The sequence below is a fragment of the Anomaloglossus baeobatrachus genome, chromosome 10, assembly GCF_048569485.1.
Source record: "Anomaloglossus baeobatrachus isolate aAnoBae1 chromosome 10, aAnoBae1.hap1, whole genome shotgun sequence".
NCBI classification, from domain to species: domain Eukaryota; kingdom Metazoa; phylum Chordata; class Amphibia; order Anura; family Aromobatidae; genus Anomaloglossus; species Anomaloglossus baeobatrachus.
In genome coordinates this window covers 4,577,057-4,599,345 of record NC_134362.1, presented here as the reverse complement: position 1 = coordinate 4,599,345, position 22,289 = coordinate 4,577,057, and the positions used below count along the sequence as shown (strand labels likewise).

The following is a 22,289-nucleotide window of genomic DNA, read 5'->3' as shown; positions in this document are numbered from 1 at the left end:
TGTGTGCAGTCACTGTGTGCAGTCTCCTCCTCCTGTGCAGTCACTGTGCGCAGTCTCTTCCTCCTGTGCAGTCACTGTGCGCAGTCTCTTCCTCCTGTGCAGTCACTGTGCGCAGTCTCTTCCTCCTGTGCAGTCACTGTGCGCAGTCTCCTCCTCCTGTGCAGTCACTGTGTGCAGTCTCCTCCTCGTGTGCAGTCACTGTGCGCAGTCTCTTCCTCCTGTGCAGTCACTGTGCGCAGTCTCCTCCTCCTGTGCAGTCACTGTGTGCAGTCTCCTCCTCCTGTGCAGTCACTGTGCGCAGTCTCTTCCTCCTGTGCAGTCACTGTGCGCAGTCTCTTCCTCCTGTGCAGTCACTGTGCGCAGTCTCCTCCTCCTGTGCAGTCACTGTGTGCAGTCTCCTCCTCGTGTGCAGTCACTGTGTGCAGTCTCCTCCTCCTGTGCAGTCACTGTGTGCAGTCTCCTCCTCCTGTGCAGTCACTGTGCGCAGTCTCTTCCTCCTGTGCAGTCACTGTGTGCAGTCTCCTCCTCCTGTGCAGTCACTGTGTGCAGTCTCCTCCTCCTGTACAGTCACTGTGTGCAGTCTACTCCTCCTGTGCAGTCACTGTACGCAGTCTCTTCCTCCTGTGCAGTCACTGTGTGCAGTCTCTTAATCCTGTGCAGTCACTGTGCGCAGTCTCCTCCTCCTGTGCAGTCACTGTGCGCAGTCTCTTCCTCCTGTGCAGTCACTGTGCGCAGTCTCCTCCTCCTGTGCAGTCACTGTGCGCAGTCTCCTCCTCCTGCGCAGTCACTGTGCGCAGTCTCCTCCTCCTGTGCAGTCACTGTGTGCAGTCTCTTCATCCTGCGCAGTCACTGTGCGCAGTCTCTTCCTTCTCTACCTGACATGTATCTCTGTCCTTTCTATTGATGCCTGTATGACCCCGCAGATCAGTGACGGCCCCCGCGTTGCGCAGGCTGAGGCTTGGCGTTATGTCATACATGATGTGAGACTCTGACCTGCGCGTTTCGCATTCTGTCAGCGATGAGTGAATGATGGACAGGAGGAGGCCGCCAGAGCCTCCATTAATCAGGACTCCTCCTCGTCATCAATCATGGCTGCCTGGAGACGATGATTAATAGCAAAGCTCCAGAGAAGATGAACTCATCCAATGACCTCACTTTCCAGCGTGCGAATACTAAACAAGATGCCACACAGGCGACACGGACGGCGGGACCGCAATGCATGGCAGCGGGAGAGTGCAACCAGTGCGACGACGTATCAGTGTGACACTGCACAGGAAGGATACATGCACACGCTGACGGTTTTGCTGCACTTTTGTTGGCAGCAAGGTCTGACTTTTGACCTCCCAGAAAAGTCTATGAGAAGTCAGATTTCTGTGTCCACAGTGCTAACAGAGCAAGCAGCGGACAGGGAAGACCTAACAGGGCAAGCAGCAGACACGGAAGACCTAACAGGGCAAGCAGCAGACACGGAAGACCTAACAGGGCAAGCAGCGGACAGGGAAGACCTAACAGGGCAAGCAGCGGACACGGAAGACCTAACAGGGCAAGCAGCGGACAGGGAAGACCTAACAGGGCAAGCAGCGGACAGGGAAGACCTAACAGAGCAAGCAGCAGACACGGAAGACCTAACAGGGCAAGCAGCGGACAGGGAAGACCTAACAGGGCAAGCAGCGGACAGGGAAGACCTAACAGGGCAAGCAGCGGACACGGAAGACCTAACAGGGCAAGCAGCGGACAGGGAAGACCTAACAGGGCAAGCAGCGGACAGGGAAGACCTAACAGGGCAAGCAGCAGACAGGGAAGACCTAACAGGGCAAGCAGCAGACACGGAAGACCTAACAGGGCAAGCAGCAGACACGGAAGACCTAACAGGGCAAGCAGCGGACAGGGAAGACCTAACAGGGCAAGCAGCGGACAGGGAAGACCTAACAGGGCAAGCAGCAGACACGGAAAACCTAACAGGGCAAGCAGCGGACAGGGAAGACCTAACAGGGCAAGCAGCAGACACGGAAGACCTAACAGGGCAAGCAGCGGACAGGGAAGACCTAACAGGGCAAGCAGCAGACACGGAAGACCTAACAGGGCAAGCAGCGGACAGGGAAGACCTAACAGGGCAAACAGCTGACACGGAAGACCTAACAGGGCAAGCAGCAGACACGGAAGACCTAACAGGGCAAGCAGCGGACAGGGAAGACCTAACAGAGCAAGCAGCAGACACGGAAGACCTAACAGGGCAAGCAGCAGACAGGGAAGACCTAACAGGGCAAGCAGCAGACACGGAAGATCTAACAGGGCAAGCAGCGGACAGGGAAGACCTAACAGGGCAAGCAGCAGCAGACAGGGAAGACCTAACAGAGCAAGCAGCGGACAGGGAAGACCTAACAGGGCAAGCAGCAGACACGGAAGACCTAACAGGGCAAGCAGCGGACAGGGAAGACCTAACAGGGCAAGCAGTAGCAGACAGGGAAGACCTAACAGGGCAAGCAGCGGACAGGGAAGACCTAACAGGGCAAGCAGCAGACACGGAAGACCTAACAGGGCAAGCAGCGGACAGGGAAGACCTAACAGGGCAAGCAGCAGACAGGGAAGACCTAACAGGGCAAGCAGCAGACACGGAAGACCTAACAGGGCAAGCAACAGACACGGAAGACCTAACAGGGCAAGCAGCAGACAGGGAAGACCTAACAGGGAAAGCAGCGGACAGGGAAGACCTAACAGGGCAAGCAGCAGCAGACAGGGAAGACATAACAGGGCAAGCAGCAGACACGGAAGATCTAACAGGGCAAGCAGCAGACAGGGAAGACCTAACAGGGCAAGCTGCGGACAGGGAAGACCTAACAGGGCAAGCTGCGGACAGGGAAGACCTAACAGGGCAAGCAGCAGACAGGGAAGACCTAAGAGGGCAAGCAGCAGCAGACAGGGAAGACCTAACAGGGCAAGCAGAAGCAGACAGGGAAGACCTAACAGGGCAAACAGCAGACAGGGAAGACCTAACAGGGCAAGCAGCAGCAGACAGGGAAGACCTAACAGGGCAAGCAGAAGCAGACAGGGAAGACCTAACAGGGCAAACAGCAGACAGGGAAGACCTAACAGGGCAAGCAGAAGCAGACAGGGAAGACCTAACAGGGCAAGCAGCAGACAGGGAAGACCTAACAGGGCAAGCAGCAGCAGACAGGGAAGACCTAACAGGGCAAGCAGAAGCAGACAGGGAAGACCTAACAGGGCAAACAGCAGACAGGGAAGACCTAACAGGGCAAGCAGCAGCAGACAGGGAAGACCTAACAGGGCAAGCAGAAGCAGACAGGGAAGACCTAACAGGGCAAACAGCAGACAGGGAAGACCTAACAGGGCAAGCAGAAGCAGACAGGGAAGACCTAACAGGGCAAGCAGCAGACAGGGAAGACCTAACAGGGCAAGCAGCAGCAGACAGGGGAGACCTAACAGCGCAAGCAGAAGCAGACAGGGAAGACCTAACAGGGCAAACAGCAGACAGGGAAGACCTAACAGGGCAAGCAGCAGCAGACAGGGAAGACCTAACAGGGCAAGCAGCAGACAGGGAAGACCTAACAGGGCAAGCAGCAGCAGACAGGGAAGACCTAACAGGGCAAGCAGCGGACACGGAAGACCTAACAGGGCAAGTAGCAGACAGGGAAGACCTAACAGGGCAAGCAGTAGCAAACAGGGAAGACCTAACAGGGCAAGCAGAAGCAGACAGGGAAGACCTAACAGGGCAAGCAGCAGACAGGGAAGACCTAACAGGGCAAGTAGCAGACAGGGAAGACCTAACAGGGCAAGCAGCAGACAGGGAAGACCTAACAGGGCAAGCAGCAGCAGACAGGGAAGACCTAACAGGGCAAGCAGCAGACAGGGAAGACCTAACAGGGCAAGTAGCAGACAGGGAAGACCTAACAGGGCAAGCAGCAGCAGAGATGGAAGACTATGTGCTATGTGCACACGTTGCGTTCTCTGCAGTGCGGAAAAGAACGCACCCTCTGGCCGACTGAACACTGTGTTTATAAAATAAAATGCATCCACAACGCATGCATTTTGGATGCTTTTTACATGCATTTTGCATGCGTTTTGGATGCATTTTTGACAGTGCGTTCCCCCGGCAATTCATCTCTGCTACATGCCGCCTGACAGCCGACACAGACAGAGTCGCGCGATGAGAATGAACTCGGGTGAACTGCACCCAACGTCATTGTCATACCGCGGTTCTGTCTGTGTGTGGCGTATTGATTATCATCTTCACCGCACACATCCAACATTACCGCCGACATCCCCGCACACATCCGACATTACCGCCGACATCCCCGCACACATCCGACATTACCGCCGACATCCCCGCACACATCCGACATTACCGCCGACATCCCCGCACACATCCGACATTACCGCCGACATCCCCGCACACATCCGACATTACCGCCGACATCCCCGCACACATCCGACATTACCGCTGACATCCCCGCACACATCCGACATTACCGCCGACATCCCCGCACACATCCGACATTACCGCCGACATCCCCGCACACATCCGACATTACCGCTGACATCCCCGCACACATCCGACATTACCGCTGACATCCCCGCACACATCCGACATTACCGCCGACATCCCCGCACACATCCGACATTACCGCCGACATCCCCGCACACTTCTGACATTACCGCCGACATCCCCGCACACATCCGACATTACCGCCGACATCCCCGCACACATCCTGACATTACTGCCGACATCCCCGCACACATCCTGACATTACTGCCGACATCCCCGCACACATCCGACATTACCGCCGACATCCCCGCACAGATCCGACATTACCGCCGACATCCCCGCACACATCCGACATTACCGCCGACATCCCCGCACACATCCGACATTACCGCTGACATCCCCGCACACATCCGACATTACCGCCGACATCCCCGCACACATCCGACATTACCGCCGACATCCCCGCACAGATCCGACATTACCGCCGACATCCCCGCACACATCCGACATTACCGCTGACATCCCCGCACACATCCGACATTACCGCCGACATCCCCGCACACATCCGACATTACCGCCGACATCCCCGCACACATCCGACATTACCGCCGACATCCCCGCACACATCCGACATTACCGCCGACATCCCCGCACACATCCGACATTACCGCCGACATCCCCGCACACATCCGACATTACCGCCGACATCCCCGCACACATCCTGACATTACTGCCGACATCCCCGCACACAACCTGACATTCCCGCACACAACCCGACATCCCCGCACACAACCCGACATCCCCGCACACATCCGACATTACCGCCGACATCCCCGCACACATCCGACATTACCGCCGACATCCCCGCACACATCCGACATTACCGCCGACATCCCCGCACACATCCGACATTACCGCCGACATCCCCGCACACATCCTGACATTACTGCCGACATCCCCACACACATCCTGACATTACTGCCGACATCCCCGCACACATCCGACATTACCGCCGACATCCCCGCACACATCCGACATTACCGCTGACATCCCCGCACACAACCTGACATTCCCGCACACAACCCGACATCCCCGCACACATCCGACATTACCGCCGACATCCCCGCACACATCCGACATTACCGCCGACATCCCCGCACACAACCTGACATTCCCGCACACATCCCCGCACACAACCCGACTTCCCCGCACACAACCCGACATAACCGCCGACATCCCCGCACACAACCCGACATCCCCGCACACAACCCGACATCCCCGCACACAACCCAACATCCCCGCACACAACCCGACATTACCGCCGACATCCCCGCACACATCCTGACATTCCCGCACACATCCCCGCACACAACCCGACATTACCGCCGACATCCCCGCACACATCCGACATTACCGCCGACATCCCCGCACACAACCCGACATTACCGCCGACATCCCCGCACACAACCCGACATCCCCGCACACAACCCGACATTACCGCCGACATCCCCGCACACAACCCGACATTACCGCCGACATCCCCGCACACATCCTGACATTCCCGCACACATCCCCGCACACATCCCCGCACACATCCTGACATTCCCGCACACATCCCCGCACACAACCCGACATCCCCGCACACAACCCGACATTACCGCCGACATCCCCGCACACATCCGACATTACCGCCGACATCCCCGCACACAACCCGACATTACCGCCGACATCCCCGCACACAACCCGACATCCCCGCACACACCCCGACATTACCGCCGACATCCCCGCACACATCCCGACATTACCGCCGACATCCCCGCATATATCTCGACATTCCCGCACACATCCCGACATTACCGCCGACATCCCCGCACACATCCCGACATTACCGCCGACATCCCTGCACACATCCCGACATCCCCGCACACATCCCGACATTCCTGCACACATCCCCGCACACACCCCGACATTACCGCACACATCCCCGCACACACCCCGACATTACCGCACACATCCCCGCACACACCCCGACATTACCGCACACATCCCCGCACACACCCCGACATTACCGCACACATCCCCGCACACATCCCGACATTACCGCCGACATCCCCGCACACACCCCGACATTATCGCACACATCCCCGCACACATCCCCGCACACACCCCGACATTACTGCCGACATCCCCGGACACATCCCGACATTACCGCACACATCACGACATTCCCACACACATCCTGACATTACCGCCTACATCCCCGTATACATCTCGACATTCCCGCACACATCCAGACATTACCGCCGACATCCCAGCACACATCCCGACATTACCGCCGACATCTCCGCACACATCCCGACATTACCGCCGACATCCCCGCACACATCCCGACATTACCGCCGACATCCCCGCACACATCCCGACATTACCGCCGACATCCCCGCACACATCCCGACATTACCGCCGACATCCCCGCACACATCCCGACATCCCCGCACACATCCCGACATTCCCGCCGACATCCCCGCACACATCCCGACATTACCGCCGACATCCCCGCACACATCCCGACATTACCACCGACATCCCCGCACACATCCCGACATTACCACCGACATCCCCGCACACATCGCGACATTACCACCAAAATCCCCGCACACATCCCGACATTACCACCAACATCCCCGCACACATCCCAACATCCCCGCACACATCCCAACATTACCGCCGACATCCCCGCACACATCCCGACATTACCACCAACATCCCCGCACACATCCCGACATTACCACCAACATCCCCGCACACATCCCGACATTACCACCAACATCCCCGCACACATCCCAACATCCCCGCACACATCCCAACATCCCCGCACACATCCCAACATTACCACCAACATCCCCGCACACATCCCGACATTACCACCAACATCCCCGCACACATCCCGACCTTACCACCAACATCCCCGCACACATCCCAACATCCCCGCACACATCCCAATATCCCCGCACACATCCCAACATTACCGCCGACATCCCCGCACACATCCCGACATTACCACCAACATCCCCGCACACATCCCGACATTACCACCAACATCCCCGCACACATCCCAACATCCCCGCACACATCCCGACATTCCCGCCGACATCCCCGCACACATGCCGACATTCCCGCACACATCCTGACATTACTGCTTACATCCCCGCATACATCTCGACATTCCCGCACACATCCCCGCACACATCCCAACATTCCCGCACACATCCAGACATTACCACCGACATCCCCGCACACAACCCAACATTACCGCCTACATCCCCGCACACATCCCGACATTACCGCCGACATCCCCACACACATCCCGACATTACTGCTTACATCACCGCACACACCCCGACATTACCACCTACATCACCGCACACATCCCGACACTACAGCCCTCATCATAGCCGCACACACACCGGCATTACCTCAGTGACGTCCCTGCTAACAGCACGATTCACTTCAGTTGCTGCGTGGAGTTCACAGGAGCGGCGGTGTTCTACGGCCGCTCCTGTCAGCTTCATGTAGCAGAGCTGGATGTGTCACGGGACCTCTGGATTACGCTGGACCTGGAGGGGTATTTGGGGATTTTAATAAAGTGGTGAAAGAGGGTGTTTTTTTGTCTTTTATTCCAAATAAATGATTTTTCGGGTGTATGTGTTTATTTACTTTCACTTACAGGTTAATCATGGAAGGTATCTCGGGAAGATGCCTGTCATGATTAACCTAGGACTTAGTGGCAGCTATGGACTACTGCCATTAACTCCTTATTACCTCGATTGCCACCGCACCAGGGCAATTCGGGATGAGCCGGGTAAAGTCCCGGGACTGTCGCATGTAGTGGATGCGGCAATTACGGGCGGCTCCTGGCTGATATTGTTAGGCTGGGGGGCTCCCCATAACGTGGCGCTCTCCATCCTGAGAATACCAGCCTTCAGCCGTGTGGCTTTATCTTGGCTGGTATCAAAATTGGGGGGACCGCACGTCGTTTTATTTTTAATTATTTAGTTATTTATTTTACTGCACGATATAGACACGCCCACCTGCGGCTGTGATTGGTTGCAGTGAGACAGCTATCACTCAGCGTGGCAGTGTGTCTGACTGCAACCAATCATAGGCGCCGGTGCGCGGGGAAAGCAGGGAATACGAGATTGAATAATGAGCGGCCGGCATTTTCAAAAGAGGAAAAGCCGCCGGAGCAGTGTGAACGCCGTGCAGCGCCACGCTGGTGATCAGGGATCAGTGAGTATGAGAGAGGAGGAGAGACCGACAGACAGAGAGAGAGAGACAGACAGAGCGACCAACTGACAGAGAAAGAGACCGACCGACAGACAGAGGGAGATTCACCGACATCCACAGACAGAAATTGACCGACATCACAGAGACTGAAAAGACCTGCGTTTTGTTTGTAAAAAAAAGCATGCGGAACACAACAAAAATGCAGTCCAAGTGCATTTTGGTTGCGTTCTGACCCACATCATTGATTTCAATGGGTGGAGAACGCAGCTACAACGCACAAAAGAAGTGACATGCTGCTTTTTTTTCCGCAGCGATTTTGGGCATCCAAAACTTGCATTGATTTTTCAGCTTTCTCATAGACTTTGCTGGGGAAGCTGAACGCATGCAGTTACGCTGCAGTTCAAAACGCAGCGTTTCCGCAGAAAAAAATGCAACGCGCGCACATAGCCTAACAGGGCAAGCAGCAGCAGACAGGGAAGACCTAACAGGGCAAGCAGCAGCAACAGACAGGGAAGACCTAACAGGGCAAGCAGCAGCAGACAGGGAAGACCTAACAGGGCAAGCAGCAGCAGACAGGGAAGACCTAACAGGGCAAGCAGCAGCAGACAGGGAAGACCTAACAGGGCAAGCAGCAGCAGCAGACAGGGAAGACCTAACAGGGCAAGCAGCAGCAGACAGGGAAGACCTAACAGGGCAAGCAGCAGCAGCAGACAGGGAAGACCTAACAGGGCAAGCAGCAGCAGCAGACAGGGAAGACCTAACAGGGCAAGCAGCAGCAGACAGGGAAGACCTAACAGGGCAAGCAGCAGCAGCAGACAGGGAAGACCTAACAGGGCAAGCAGCAGCAGACAGGGAAGACCTAACAGGGCAAGCAGCAGCAGACAGGGAAGACCTAACAGGGCAAGCAGCAGCAGCAGACAGGGAAGACCTAACAGGGCAAGCAGCAGCAGACAGGGAAGACCTAACAGGGCAAGCAGCAGCAGACAGGGAAGACCTAACAGGGCAAGCAGCAGCAGACAGGGAAGACCTAACAGGGCAAGCAGCAGCAGCAGACAGGGAAGACCTAATAGGGCAAGCAGCAGCAGACAGGGAAGACCTAACAGGGCAAGCAGCAGCAGACAGGGAAACCTAACAGGGCAAGCAGCAGCAGCAGCAGACAGGGAAGACCTAACAGGGCAAGCAGCAGCAGACAGGGAAGACCTAACAGGGCAAGCAGCAGCAGACAGGGAAGACCTAACAGGGCAAGCAGCAGCAGCAGACAGGGAAGACCTAACAGGGCAAGCAGCAGACAGGGAAGACCTAACAGGGCAAGCAGCGGACAGGGAAGACCTAACAGAGCAAGCAGAAGCAGACAGGGAAGACCTAACAGGGCAAGCAGCAGCAGACAGGGAAGACCTAACAGAGCAAGCAGCAGCAGACAGGGAAGACCTAACAGGGCAAGCAGCAGCAGACAGGGAAGACCTAACAGGGCAAGCAGCAGACAGGGAAGACCTAACAGGGCAAGCAGCAGAAGACAGGGAAGACCTAACAGGGCAAGCAGCAGCAGACAGGGAAGACCTAACAGGGCAAGCAGCGGACAGGGAAGACCTAATAGGGCAAGCAGCGGACAGGGAAGACCTAACAGGGCAAGCAGCGGACAGGGAAGACCTAACAGGGCAAGCAGCGGACAGGGAAGACCTAACAGGGCAAGCAGCAGCAGACAGGGAAGACCTAACATGGCAAGCAGCAGACAGGGAAGACCTAACAGGGCAAGCAGCGGACAGGGAAGACCTAACAGGGCAAGCAGCGGACAGGGAAGACCTAACAGGGCAAGCAGCATGTTCATCCTTCTTACTTTTTTGTTGCAGTTTTGTCACACTTTCTATACTGACAAATACATGAAGTCAGAATTGACAAAAATGCACCAAAAAAGCAACAAAAACACAACAAAAACGCACCATCCTTACAAGAATTTTTTTGACATTGCCAGACTCTGTGACACAGTGCAGTTTTGGGGTGCAGTTTGGGGTGCAGTTTGGGGGGCAGTTTGTGGAGCAGTTTGGGGTGCAGTTTGGGGTGCAGTTTGGGGTGCAGGTTGGGTGCAGGTTGGGTGCAGGTTTGGGTGCAGTTTGGGGTGCAGTTTGGGGTGCAGTTTGGGGTGCAGTTTGGGGTGCAGTTTGGGTGCAGTTTGGGGAGCAGTTTGGGGAGCAGTTTGGGGTGCAGTTTGGGGAGCAGTTTGGGGTGCAGTTTGGGTGCAGTTTGGGGTGCAGGTTGGGGTGCAGGTTGGGGTACAGTTTGGGGTGAAGTTTGGGTGCAGTTTGGGGTGCAGTTTTGGGTGCAGTTAAGGCTACATGTGCACGCTGCATCTTTTTGTGTTCACAAACTGCAGCCAAAACTGCACCTTGTCAGAGCCTGGAAATGTCCCAAAAATGCTTGTAATGTAGGTGCGTTTTTCACACCCTGCGTTTTTGCTGCGTTTTTGGTACAAATGTTGACAAAAACGCAGGAAGAATGGACAGGCTGCATCTTTTTGTCACAAACTTTTGACAAATAAAACGCTGACAAATAACCTGCAACGTGCGCAGCAAATCTGACTTCTCATAGACATTTCTGGGAAGTCAAATGTCAGAAAGTTCTGACAACAAAAACGCAGCAAAAAACGCAGCGTGCGCATGTAGCCTAATACCAGGATCTCAGAAGAGCTAAGACACAGAGTCCTGGGGCCTGTCCAGATATAAAGGCCCCTGGGGGGCTGCACTAGGCGTGAGCAGCACTGAGGCACGCAGGCAGCACAGAGGCATGCGGTCCGCAAAGAGGGAAGCACGCAGCGCAGAGGCATGCAATCCGCAAAGAGGCATGCACACAGCGCAGAGACATGCACACAGCGCAGAGGGATGCAGTGCGCAAACAGGCATGCAGGCCGTGCAGAGTCAGGCAGCGCAGTCATGCGGTCAGCACAGAGGAATGCACGCAGCGCAGATGAATGCATGCAGCGCAGTGATGCACGCAACACAGAGGCATACGAGCAGCACAGTAGCATGCAGGCAGCACAGAGGAATACGAGCAGCAAAGAGGCATGCAGGCAACACAAAGGGTTGCAAGCAGCACAGAAGCATACAGGCAGCGCAAAGGAATATGAGCAGCACAGAGGCATGTGGTCAGCATAAAGGGATGCAAGCAGCAGAGAGGCATGCAGGCAGCGCAGAAGAATGTAAGCAGCACAGAGGAATGCAGGCAGTGCAGAGGCATGTGGTCTGCACAGAGGCATGCAGGCAGCACAGATGATGCAGGCAGTGCGGAGGAATGCAACCAGCACAGAGAGATGCAGGCAGCACAGAGGCATGAAGGCAGTGCAGAGGCATGCAAGCAGCGCAGAGGGATGCAAGCAGCACAGAGGCATGCTGTCAGTGAAGAGTCATGCAAGTTGCACAGAAGCATGCAAGCCGCAAAAGGATGCAAGCAGAGAGAAGGGATGCAAGCAGAGCAATGATGTCAGTGCAGAGGCATGCGGTCAGCACATAGGGATGGAAGCAGCACAAAGGCATGCATGCAGCACAGAGGGATGCAAGCAGTGCAGAGGCATGCAAGCAACGCTAAGGTATGCGGTCAGCAGAGAGGGATGAAAGCAGCACAGAGGGATGCAGGCAGCGCAGATGGATGAACGCAGCCCAGAGGCATGCAGAAAGCGCGGATTCAGGCAAAGCAAAGGCAAGCAGGCAACACAGAGGCATGTGGTCACCACAGAGGGATGCAGGCAGCGCAGAGGCACGCCGTCAACACACAGACATGTAAACAGTACAAAGGTATTTAGTCAGCACGCTGGCATGCAGGCAGCGTAGAGGCAAGCAGCACAGAGGCATGCAGGAAAAGATGCAAGCAGTGCACAGGCATGTAAGCCGCACGGAAAAATGAATACAGCACAAAGGGGTGTGAGCAGCGCAAAGCATTGCAAGCAGCGCAGCAGCATGCAGTCAATAGAGGCATGTAAAGAGGAATGCGAGCAGCACAAAAGCATGCAGGCAGCACTGCGGCATGCGGTCAGTAGAGGCATGTAAAGAAGGATGCGAGCAGCACAGAGACATGCAGGCAACACAGAGACATGCAGGCAGCACAGAGGCATGCAGGCAGTACAGCGGCATGCGGTCAGTAGAGGTATGTAAAGAGGCATGCGAGCAGCACAAAAGCAGGCAGCGCAGCGGCATGCGGTCAGTAAAGGCATATAAAGAGGCATGCAGGCAGCACAGAGGCAGGCAGTGAAGCGGCATGGAGACAGTAGAGGAATGCAAAGAGGGATGCGAGCAGCACAAAAGCATGCAGGCAGCACAGTGGCATGCGGTCAGTAGAGGCATGCAAAGAAAAAAACCGAGCAGCACAAAGGCATGCAGACAGCATAGAGGCATACAAGCAGCAAAGAGAGATGCAGGCAGCACAGAGGCATGTGGTCAGTAGAGGCATGCAAGCAAAGAGGGGTTCAAGCAGCATATAGGCATGCATACAGCGCAGTGGCATGTGGTCAGAAGAGGCATGCAAGCCGCAAAGAGGGATGCAAGCAGCATATAGGCATGCAGGCAGCGCAGCGACATGCGGTCAGTAGAAGCATGCAAGCAGCAAAGACAGATGCGAGCAGCACAGATGCAGGCAGCGCAGCGGCATGCAGTCAGTAGAGGAATACAAGCAGCAAAGAGGGATGCGATCAGCATAGAGGCATGCAGGCAGCGCAGTGGCATGCGGTCAGTAGAGGCATGCAAGCAGCAAAAAGATATTCGAGCAGCTCAAAGGCATCCAGGAAGCGCAGCGGCATGCGGTCAGTAGAGGCATGCAAGCAGCACAGAAGAATGCGAGCAGCACAGAGGCATGCAGGCAGCACAATGTCATGCGGTCAGAAGAGGCATGCAAGCGGCAAAGACGTATGCGAGCAGCACAGATGCAGGCAGCGCAGCAGAATGCAGTCAGTAGAGGAATACAAGCAGCAAAGAGGGCATGCATGCAGCGCAGTGGCATGTGGTCAGCAGAGTCATGCAAAGAAGGATGCGAGCAGCACAGATACATGAACAGTATAGAGGCATGCAAGCAGCAAAGAGAGATGCAAGCAGTGCAGAGACACGAGATCAGCACAGAGACACGAGATCAGCACAGAGACACGAGATCAGCACAGAGACACGAGATCAGCACAGAGACACGAGATCAGCACAGAGACACGAGATCAGCACAGAGACACGAGATCAGCACAGAGACACGAGATCAGCACAGAGACACGAGATCAGCGCAGAGACACGAGATCAGCGCAGAGACACGAGATCAGCGCAGACACACGAGATCAGCACAGAGACACGACATCAGCGCAGAGACACAAGATCAGCGCAGAGACACGAGATCAGCGCAGAGACACGAGATCAGCGCAGAGACACGAGATCAGCACAGAGACACGAGATCAGCGCAGAGACACGAGATCAGCGCAGAGACACGACATCAGCACAGAGACACGAGATCAGCACAGAGACACGACATCAGCGCAGAGACACGAGATCAGCACAGAGACACGAGATCAGCACAGAGACACGAGATCAGCGCAGAGACACGACATCAGCACAGAGACACGAGATCAGCACAGAGACACGAGATCAGCGCAGAGACACGACATCAGCGCAGAGACACGAGATCAGCACAGAGACACGACATCAGCACAGAGACACGACATCAGCGCAGAGACACAAGATCAGCGCAGAGACACAAGATCAGCGCAGAGACACGAGATCAGCGCAGAGACACGAGATCAGCACAGAGACACGAGATCAGCACAGAGACACGAGATCAGCACAGAGACACGAGATCAGCACAGAGACACGAGATCAGCACAGAGACACGAGATCAGCACAGAGACACGACATCAGCGCAGAGACACGACATCAGCGCAGAGACACAAGATCAGCGCAGAGACACGAGATCAGCGCAGAGACACGAGATCAGCACAGAGACACGAGATCAGTGCAGAGACACGAGATCAGCACAGATACACGACATCAGCGCAGAGACACGACATCAGCGCAGAGACACAAGATCAGCGCAGAGACACGAGATCAGCGCAGAGACACGACATCAGCGCAGAGACACGAGATCAGCACAGAGACACGAGATCAGCACAGAGACACGAGATCAGCACAGAGACACAAGATCAGCGCAGAGATACGACATCAGCACAGAGACACGAGATCAGCGCAGAGACACAAGATCAGCGCAGAGACACGACATCAGCACAGAGACACGACATCAGCGCAGAGACACGACATCAGCGCAGAGACACGACATCAGCGCAGAGACACGATATCAGCACAGAGACACGACATCAGCACAGAGACACGACATCAGCGCAGAGACACGACATCAGCGCAGAGACACGACATCAGCGCAGAGACACGACATCAGCGCAGAGACACGACATCAGCACAGAGACACGACATCAGCGCAGAGACACGACATCAGCGCAGAGACACGACATCAGCGCAGAGACACGATATCAGCGCAGAGACACGACATCAGCACAGAGAAACGACATCAGCACAGAGACACGAGATCAGCACAGAGACACGAGATCAGCACAGAGACACGAGATCAGCACAGAGATACGACATCAGCACAGAGACATAAGATCAGTGCAGAGACATGCAAGCAGCACACAAGAACAGTGCAGAGACACGAGATTAGCGCAGAGACATGTGAGCAGCACAGAGACATGTGAGCAGCACAGAGACATGCGAGCAGCACAGAGACATGCGAGATCAGCACAGAGACATGCGAGATCAGCACAGAGACATGCGAGATCAGCACAGAGACATGCGAGATCAGCACAGAGACATGCGAGATCAGCACAGAGACATGCGAGCAACACAGAGACATGCGAGCAGCACAGAGACATGCGAGCAACACAGAGACATGCGAGCAACACAGAGACATGCGAGCAGCACAGAGACATGCGAGCAGCACAGAGACATGCGAGCAGCACAGAGACATGTGAGCACCACAGAGACATACGAGCAGCACAGAGACATACGAGCAGCACAGAGACATGCGAGATCAGCACAGAGACATGCGAGATCAGCACAGAGACATGCGAGCAGCACAGAGACATGCGAGCAGCACAGAGACATGCGAGCAGCACAGAGACATGCGAGCAGCACAGAGATATGAGATCAGCAAAGAGACATGCGAGCAGCACAGAGACATGCGAGCAGCACAGAGATATGAGATCAGCAAAGAGACATGCGAGCAGCACAGAGACATGCGAGCAGCACAGAGACGTGCGAGCAACACAGAGACATGCGAGCAGCACAGAGACATACGAGCAGCGCAGAGACATGATATCAGCAAAGAGACATGCGAGCAGCACAGAGACATGAGAGCAGCACAGAGACATGCGAGCAGCACAGAGACATGCGAGCAGCACAGAGACATGCGAGCAGCACAGAGACATGCGAGCAGCACAGAGACATGCGAGCAGCACAGAGACATACGAGCAGCGCAGAGACATGACATCAGCAAAGAGACATGCGAGCAGCACAGAGACATGCGAGCAGCACAGACATGCGAGCAGCACAGACATATGCGAGCAGCACAGACACATGCGAGCAGCACAGACACATGCGAGCAGCACAGACACATGCGAGCTGCACAGAGACATGCGAGCAGCACAGAGACATGCGAGTAGCACAGAGATATGCGAGCAGCACAGAGACATGCGAGTAGCACAGAAACATGCGAGCAGCACAGACACATGCGAGCAGCACAAAGACATGCGAGCAGCACAGAGACATGCAAGTAGCACAGAGACATGCGAGCAGCACAGAGACATGCGAGCAGCACAGAAACATGCGAGTAGCATAGAGACATGCGAGCAGCACAGACACATGCGAGCAGCACAGACACATGCGAGCAGCACAGAGACATGCGAGCAGCACAGAGACATGCGAGTAGCACAGACACATGCGAGTAGCACAGACACATGCGAGCAGCTCAGAGACATGCGAGCAGCACAGACACATGCGAGCCGCACAGAGACATGCGAGCAGCACAGAGACATGCGAGTAGCACAGACACATGCGAGCAGCACAGACACATGCGAGCAGCAGACACATACGAGCAGCGCAGACACATGCGAGCAGCAGATATAAAGTCTATATACCATTCCGAGTATGGGAGAGCTGGGTGATATTCCCCAGGACTTGTCATCTATCACCTTTTACCCAATACAACCCAAATCCCCCTGAGCAGACCGGTCTCTGACCTCGTACGCCCGAGCCCACGTACAACATCTGATTACGCCTGACACGTGGCACTCACCATTCTTTGCTGGGAGGACATCATGTCCCAGTCCGCGTCGGCCTGCATGTTGGTGACAAGTGATGCCAATTCCTCAGGGTGAGATTTGTTGAGTAGCAGGGTGTGGAGGGGCAGATGGCCGCCCAGGTGCTCATCATCCGGGTCCTCTTTTTCCCGTGAAGAAAGGTCTCCTCCGCTTAACTCCTCCTCTCCATCCGCTTTACAGGTGAATGGAGAGGTGGCAGGCTGGGACGACATCCTTCTGTAAAGCAACAATGTAACAAACCATTAACTCTATCCACACACCGCACTCAACAGTGACAACCTGCTGACAACCTGCCTGTATACATGTGTGAGAGGTTGTCAGACTGGCCCCCAAGGGATGACATCACTGATATATAATGACGTGCTGAGACATACGGCCACTCCCCTTATATACAGCCACACCCCTGGTGATGACATCACTGATATATAATGACGTGCTGAGACATACGGCCACTCCCCTTATATACAGCCACACCCCTGGTGATGCCATCACTGATATATAATGACATGTGATCAGACATAAGGCCACACCCCTTATATACAGCCCCAACCCTGGTGATGACATCACTGATATAATGATGTAATCAGACATGAGGCCACACCCCTTATATACAGCCCCTCATCTATTACTGCTGACACTCCACCTGTATACATATGTGAGGTATTGTTGTATGTACAGATCTTTTCTCAGGGTACGCGGGATATCGGGGAGGTTATCGGCCGCCTGTATACATGTGTGGGGGTGTATTGTATGTGCAGATCTTTTCTCAGGGTACGAGGGAGGTTATCGGCCGCCTGTATACATGTGTGGGGGTGTATTGTATGTGTAAATCTTTTCTCAGGGTACGCGGGATATCGGGGATGTTATCGGCCGCCTGTATACATGTGTGGGGGTGTATTGTATGTGTAGATCTTTTCTCAGGGTACGGGAGATATCGGGGAGGTTATCAGCTGCCTGTATACATGTGTGGGGGTGTATTGTATGTGCAGATCTTTTCTCAGGGTACGGCGGATATCGGGGAGGTTATCAGCCGCCTGTATACATGTGTGGGGGTGTGTTGTATGTGCAGATCTTTTCTCAGGGTACGGGGGATATCGGGGAGGTTATCGGCTGCCTGTATACATGTGTGGGGGTGTATTGTATGTGTAAATCTTTTCTCAGGGTACGCGGGATATCGGGGATGTTATCGGCCGCCTGTATACATGTGTGGGGGTGTATTGTATGTGTAGATCTTTTCTCAGGGTACGCGGGATATCAGGGAGGTTATCAGCCGCCTGTATACATGTGTGGGGGTGTATTGTATGTGCAGATCTTTTCTCAGGGTACGGGGGATATCGGGGAGGTTATCAGCCGCCTGTATACATGTGTGGGGGTGTATTGTATGTGTAGCTTTTTTCTCAGGGTACGCGGGATATCGGGGAGGTTATCGGCCGCCTGTATACATGTGTGGGGGTGTATTGTATGTGTAGCTCTTTTCTCAGGGTACGGGGGATATCGGGGAGGTTATCGGCCGCCTGTATAGATGTGTGGGGGTGTGTTGTATGTGCAGATCTTTTCTCAGGGTACGGGGGATATCGGGGAGGTTATCGGACGCTTGTATACATGTGTGGGGGTGTATTGTATATGTAGCTCTTTTCTCAGGGTACGCGGGATATCGGGGAGGTTATCGGCCGCCTGTATACATGTGTGGGGGTGTATTGTATGTGTAGCTCTTTTCTCAGGGTACGGGGGATATCGGGGAGGTTATCGGCCGCCTGTATAGATGTGTGGGGGTGTGTTGTATGTGCAGATCTTTTCTCAGGGTACGGGGGATATCGGGGAGGTTATCGGACGCTTGTATACATGTGTGGGGGTGTATTGTTTATGTAGCTCTTTTCTCAGGGTACGTGGGATATCGGGGAGGTTATCGGCCGCCTGTATACATGTGTGGGGGTGTATTGTTTATGTAGCTCTTTTCTCAGGGTACGCGGGATATCGGGGAGGTTATCGGCCGCCTGTATACATGTGTGGGGGTGTATTGTATGTGTAGCTCTTTTCTCAGGGTACGCGGGATATCGGGGAGGTTATCGGCCGCCTGTATACATGTGTGGGGTTGTGTTGTATGTGCAGATCTTTTCTCAGGGTACGCGGGATATTGGGGAGGTTATCGGCCGCCTGTATACATGTGTGGGGGTGTGTTGTATGTGCAGATCTTTTCTCAGGGTACGGGGGATATCGGGGAGGTTATCGGCCGCCTGTATACATGTGTGGGGGTGTATTGTATGTGTAGATCTTTTCTCATGGTACGCGGGATATCGGGGAGGTTATCGGCCGCCTGTATACATGTGTGGGGGTGTGTTGTATGTGCAGATCTTTTCTCAGGGTACGGGGGATATTGGGGAGGTTATCAGCTGCCTGTATACATGTGTGGGAGTGTATTGTATGTGTAGATCTTTTCTCAGGGTACGGGAGATATCGGGGAGGTTATCGTTTGCCTATATACATGTGTGGGGGTGTATTGTATGTGTAGATCTTTTCTCAGGGTACGGGGGATATCGGGGAGGTTATCGGCCGCCTGTATACATGTGTGAGGGTGTATTGTATGTGTAGATCTTTTCTCAGGGTACGCGGGATATCAGGGAGGTTATCAGCCGCCTGTATACATGTGTGGGGTGTATTGTATGTGCAGATCTTTTCTCAGGGTACGGGGGATATCGGGGAGGTTATCAGCCGCCTGTATACATGTGTGGGGGTGTATTGTATGTGTAGCTTTTTTCTCAGGGTACGCGGGATATCGGGGAGGTTATCGGCCGCCTGTATACATGTGTGGGGGTGTATTGTATGTGTAGCTCTTTTCTCAGGGTACGCGGGATATCGGGGAGGTTATCGGCCGCCTGTATAGATGTGTGGGGGTGTGTTGTATGTGCAGATCTTTTCTCAGGGTACGGGGGATATCGGGGAGGTTATCGGACGCTTGTATACATGTGTGGGGGTGTATTGTATATGTAGCTCTTTTCTCAGGGTACGCGGGATATCGGGGAGGTTATCGGCCGCCTGTATACATGTGTGGGGGTGTATTGTATGTGTAGCTCTTTTCTCAGGGTACGCGGGATATCGGGGAGGTTATCGGCCGCCTGTATACATGTGTGGGGGTGTATTGTATGTGTAGAACTTTTCTCAGGGTACGGGGGATATCGGGGAGGTTATCGGCCGCCTGTATACATGTGTGGGGGTGTATTGTATGTGTAGAACTTTTCTCAGGGTACGGGGGATATCGGGGAGGTTATCGGCTGCCTGTATACATGTGTGGGGGGTGTGTTGTATGTGCAGATCTTTTCTCAGGGTACGCGGGATATTGGGGAGGTTATCGGCCGCCTGTATACATGTGTGGGGGTCTGTTGTATGTGCAGATCTTTTCTCAGGGTACGGGGGATATCGGGGAGGTTATCGGCCGCCTGTATACATGTGTGGGGGTGTATTGTATGTGTAGATCTTTTCTCATGGTACGCGGGATATCGGGGAGGTTATCGGCCGCCTGTATACATGTGTGGGGGGGTGTTGTATGTGCAGATCTTTTCTCAGGGTACGGGGGATATTGGGGAGGTTATCGGCCGCCTGTATACATGTGTGGGGGTGTGTTGTATGTGCAGATCTTTTCTCAGAGTACGCGGGATATCGGGGAGATTATTGGCCGCCTGTATACATGTGTGGGGGTGTGTTGTATGTGCAGATCTTTTCTCAGGGTACGGGGGATATCGGGGATGTTATCGGCCGCCTGTATACATGTGTGGGGGTGTGTTGTATGTGCAGATCTTTTCTCAGGGTACAAGGGATATCGGGGATGTTATCGGCCGCCTGTATACATGTGTGGGGGGGGTGTTGTATGTGCAGATCTTTTCTCAGGGTACGGGGGATATCGGGGAGGTTATCGGCCGCCTGTATACATGTGTGGGGGTGTGTTGTATGTGCAGATCTTTTCTCAGAGTACGCGGCATATCGGGGAGGTTATCGGCCGCCTGTATACATGTGTGGGGGGTGTGTTGTATGTGCAGATCTTTTCTCAGGGTACGGGGGATATCGGGGATGTTATCGGCCGCCTGTATACATGTGTGGGGGTGTGTTGTATGTGTAGATCTTTTCTCAGGTTACGCGGGATATCGGGGAGGTTATCGGCCGCCTGTATACATGTGTGGGGGTGTATTGTATGTGTAGCTCTTTTCTCAGGGTACAAGGGATATCGGGGATGTTATTGGCCGCCTGTATACATGTGTGGGGGTGTGTCGTATGTGCAGATCTTTTCTCAGGGTACGGGGGATATCGGGGATATCGGGGAGGTTATCGGCTGCCTGTATACATGTGTGGGGGGTGTGTTGTATGTGCAGATCTTTTCTCAGGGTACGGGGGATATCGGGGATGTTATCGGCCGCCTGTATACATGTGTGGGGGGTGTGTTGTATGTGCAGATCTTTTCTCAGGGTACGGGGAATATCGGGGAGGTTATCGGCCGCCTGTATACATGTGTGGGGGTGTGTTGTATGTGTAGATCTTTTCTCAGGGTACGGGGGATATCGGGGCTATCGGAGAGGTTATCGGCTGCCTGTATACATGTGTGGGGGGTGTGTTGTATGTGCAGATCTTTTCTCAGGGTACGGGGGATATCGGGGAGGTTATCGGCCGCCTGTATACATGTGTGGGGGTGTGTTGTATGTGTAGATCTTTTCTCAGGGTACGGGGGATATCGGGGCTATCGGAGAGGTTATCGGCTGCCTGTATACATGTGTGGGGGGGGTGTTGTATGTGCAGATCTTTTCTCAGGGTACGGGGGATATCGGGGATGTTATCGGCCGCCTGTATACATGTGTGGGGGGGTGTTGTATGTGTAGATCTTTTCTCAGGTTACGCGGGATATCGGGGAGGTTATCGGCCGCCTGTATACATGTGTGGGGGTGTATTGTATGTGTAGCTCTTTTCTCAGGGTACAAGGGATATCGGGGATGTTATTGGCCGCCTGTATACATGTGTGGGGGGTGTGTTGTATGTGCAGATCTTTTCTCAGGGTACGGGGGATATCGGGGATATCGGGGAGGTTATCGGCTGCCTGTATACATGTGTGGGGGGTGTGTTGTATGTGCAGATCTTTTCTCAGGGTACGCGGGATATTGGGGAGGTTATCGGCCGCCT

General features: G+C 54.5%; 1 protein-coding gene across 10 annotated transcripts in view; it reads right to left on the bottom strand.

Moving 5' to 3' along the window:
- Positions 1 to 22,289, bottom strand: part of SOX6 (SRY-box transcription factor 6) — an 853,991-nt gene that overhangs the window by 418,961 nt on the left and 412,741 nt on the right. For all 10 annotated transcript variants that reach the window (XR_012727417.1, XM_075326979.1, XM_075326980.1 and 7 more), the window contains one exon: positions 17,105 to 17,345. Coding sequence is in view for 9 of the 10 variants with exons in the window: in XM_075326979.1 (XP_075183094.1) it covers positions 17,105 to 17,345 (241 nt within the window). In the remaining variant the exon portion in view is untranslated. The remainder of the gene's footprint in view (positions 1 to 17,104; positions 17,346 to 22,289) is intronic.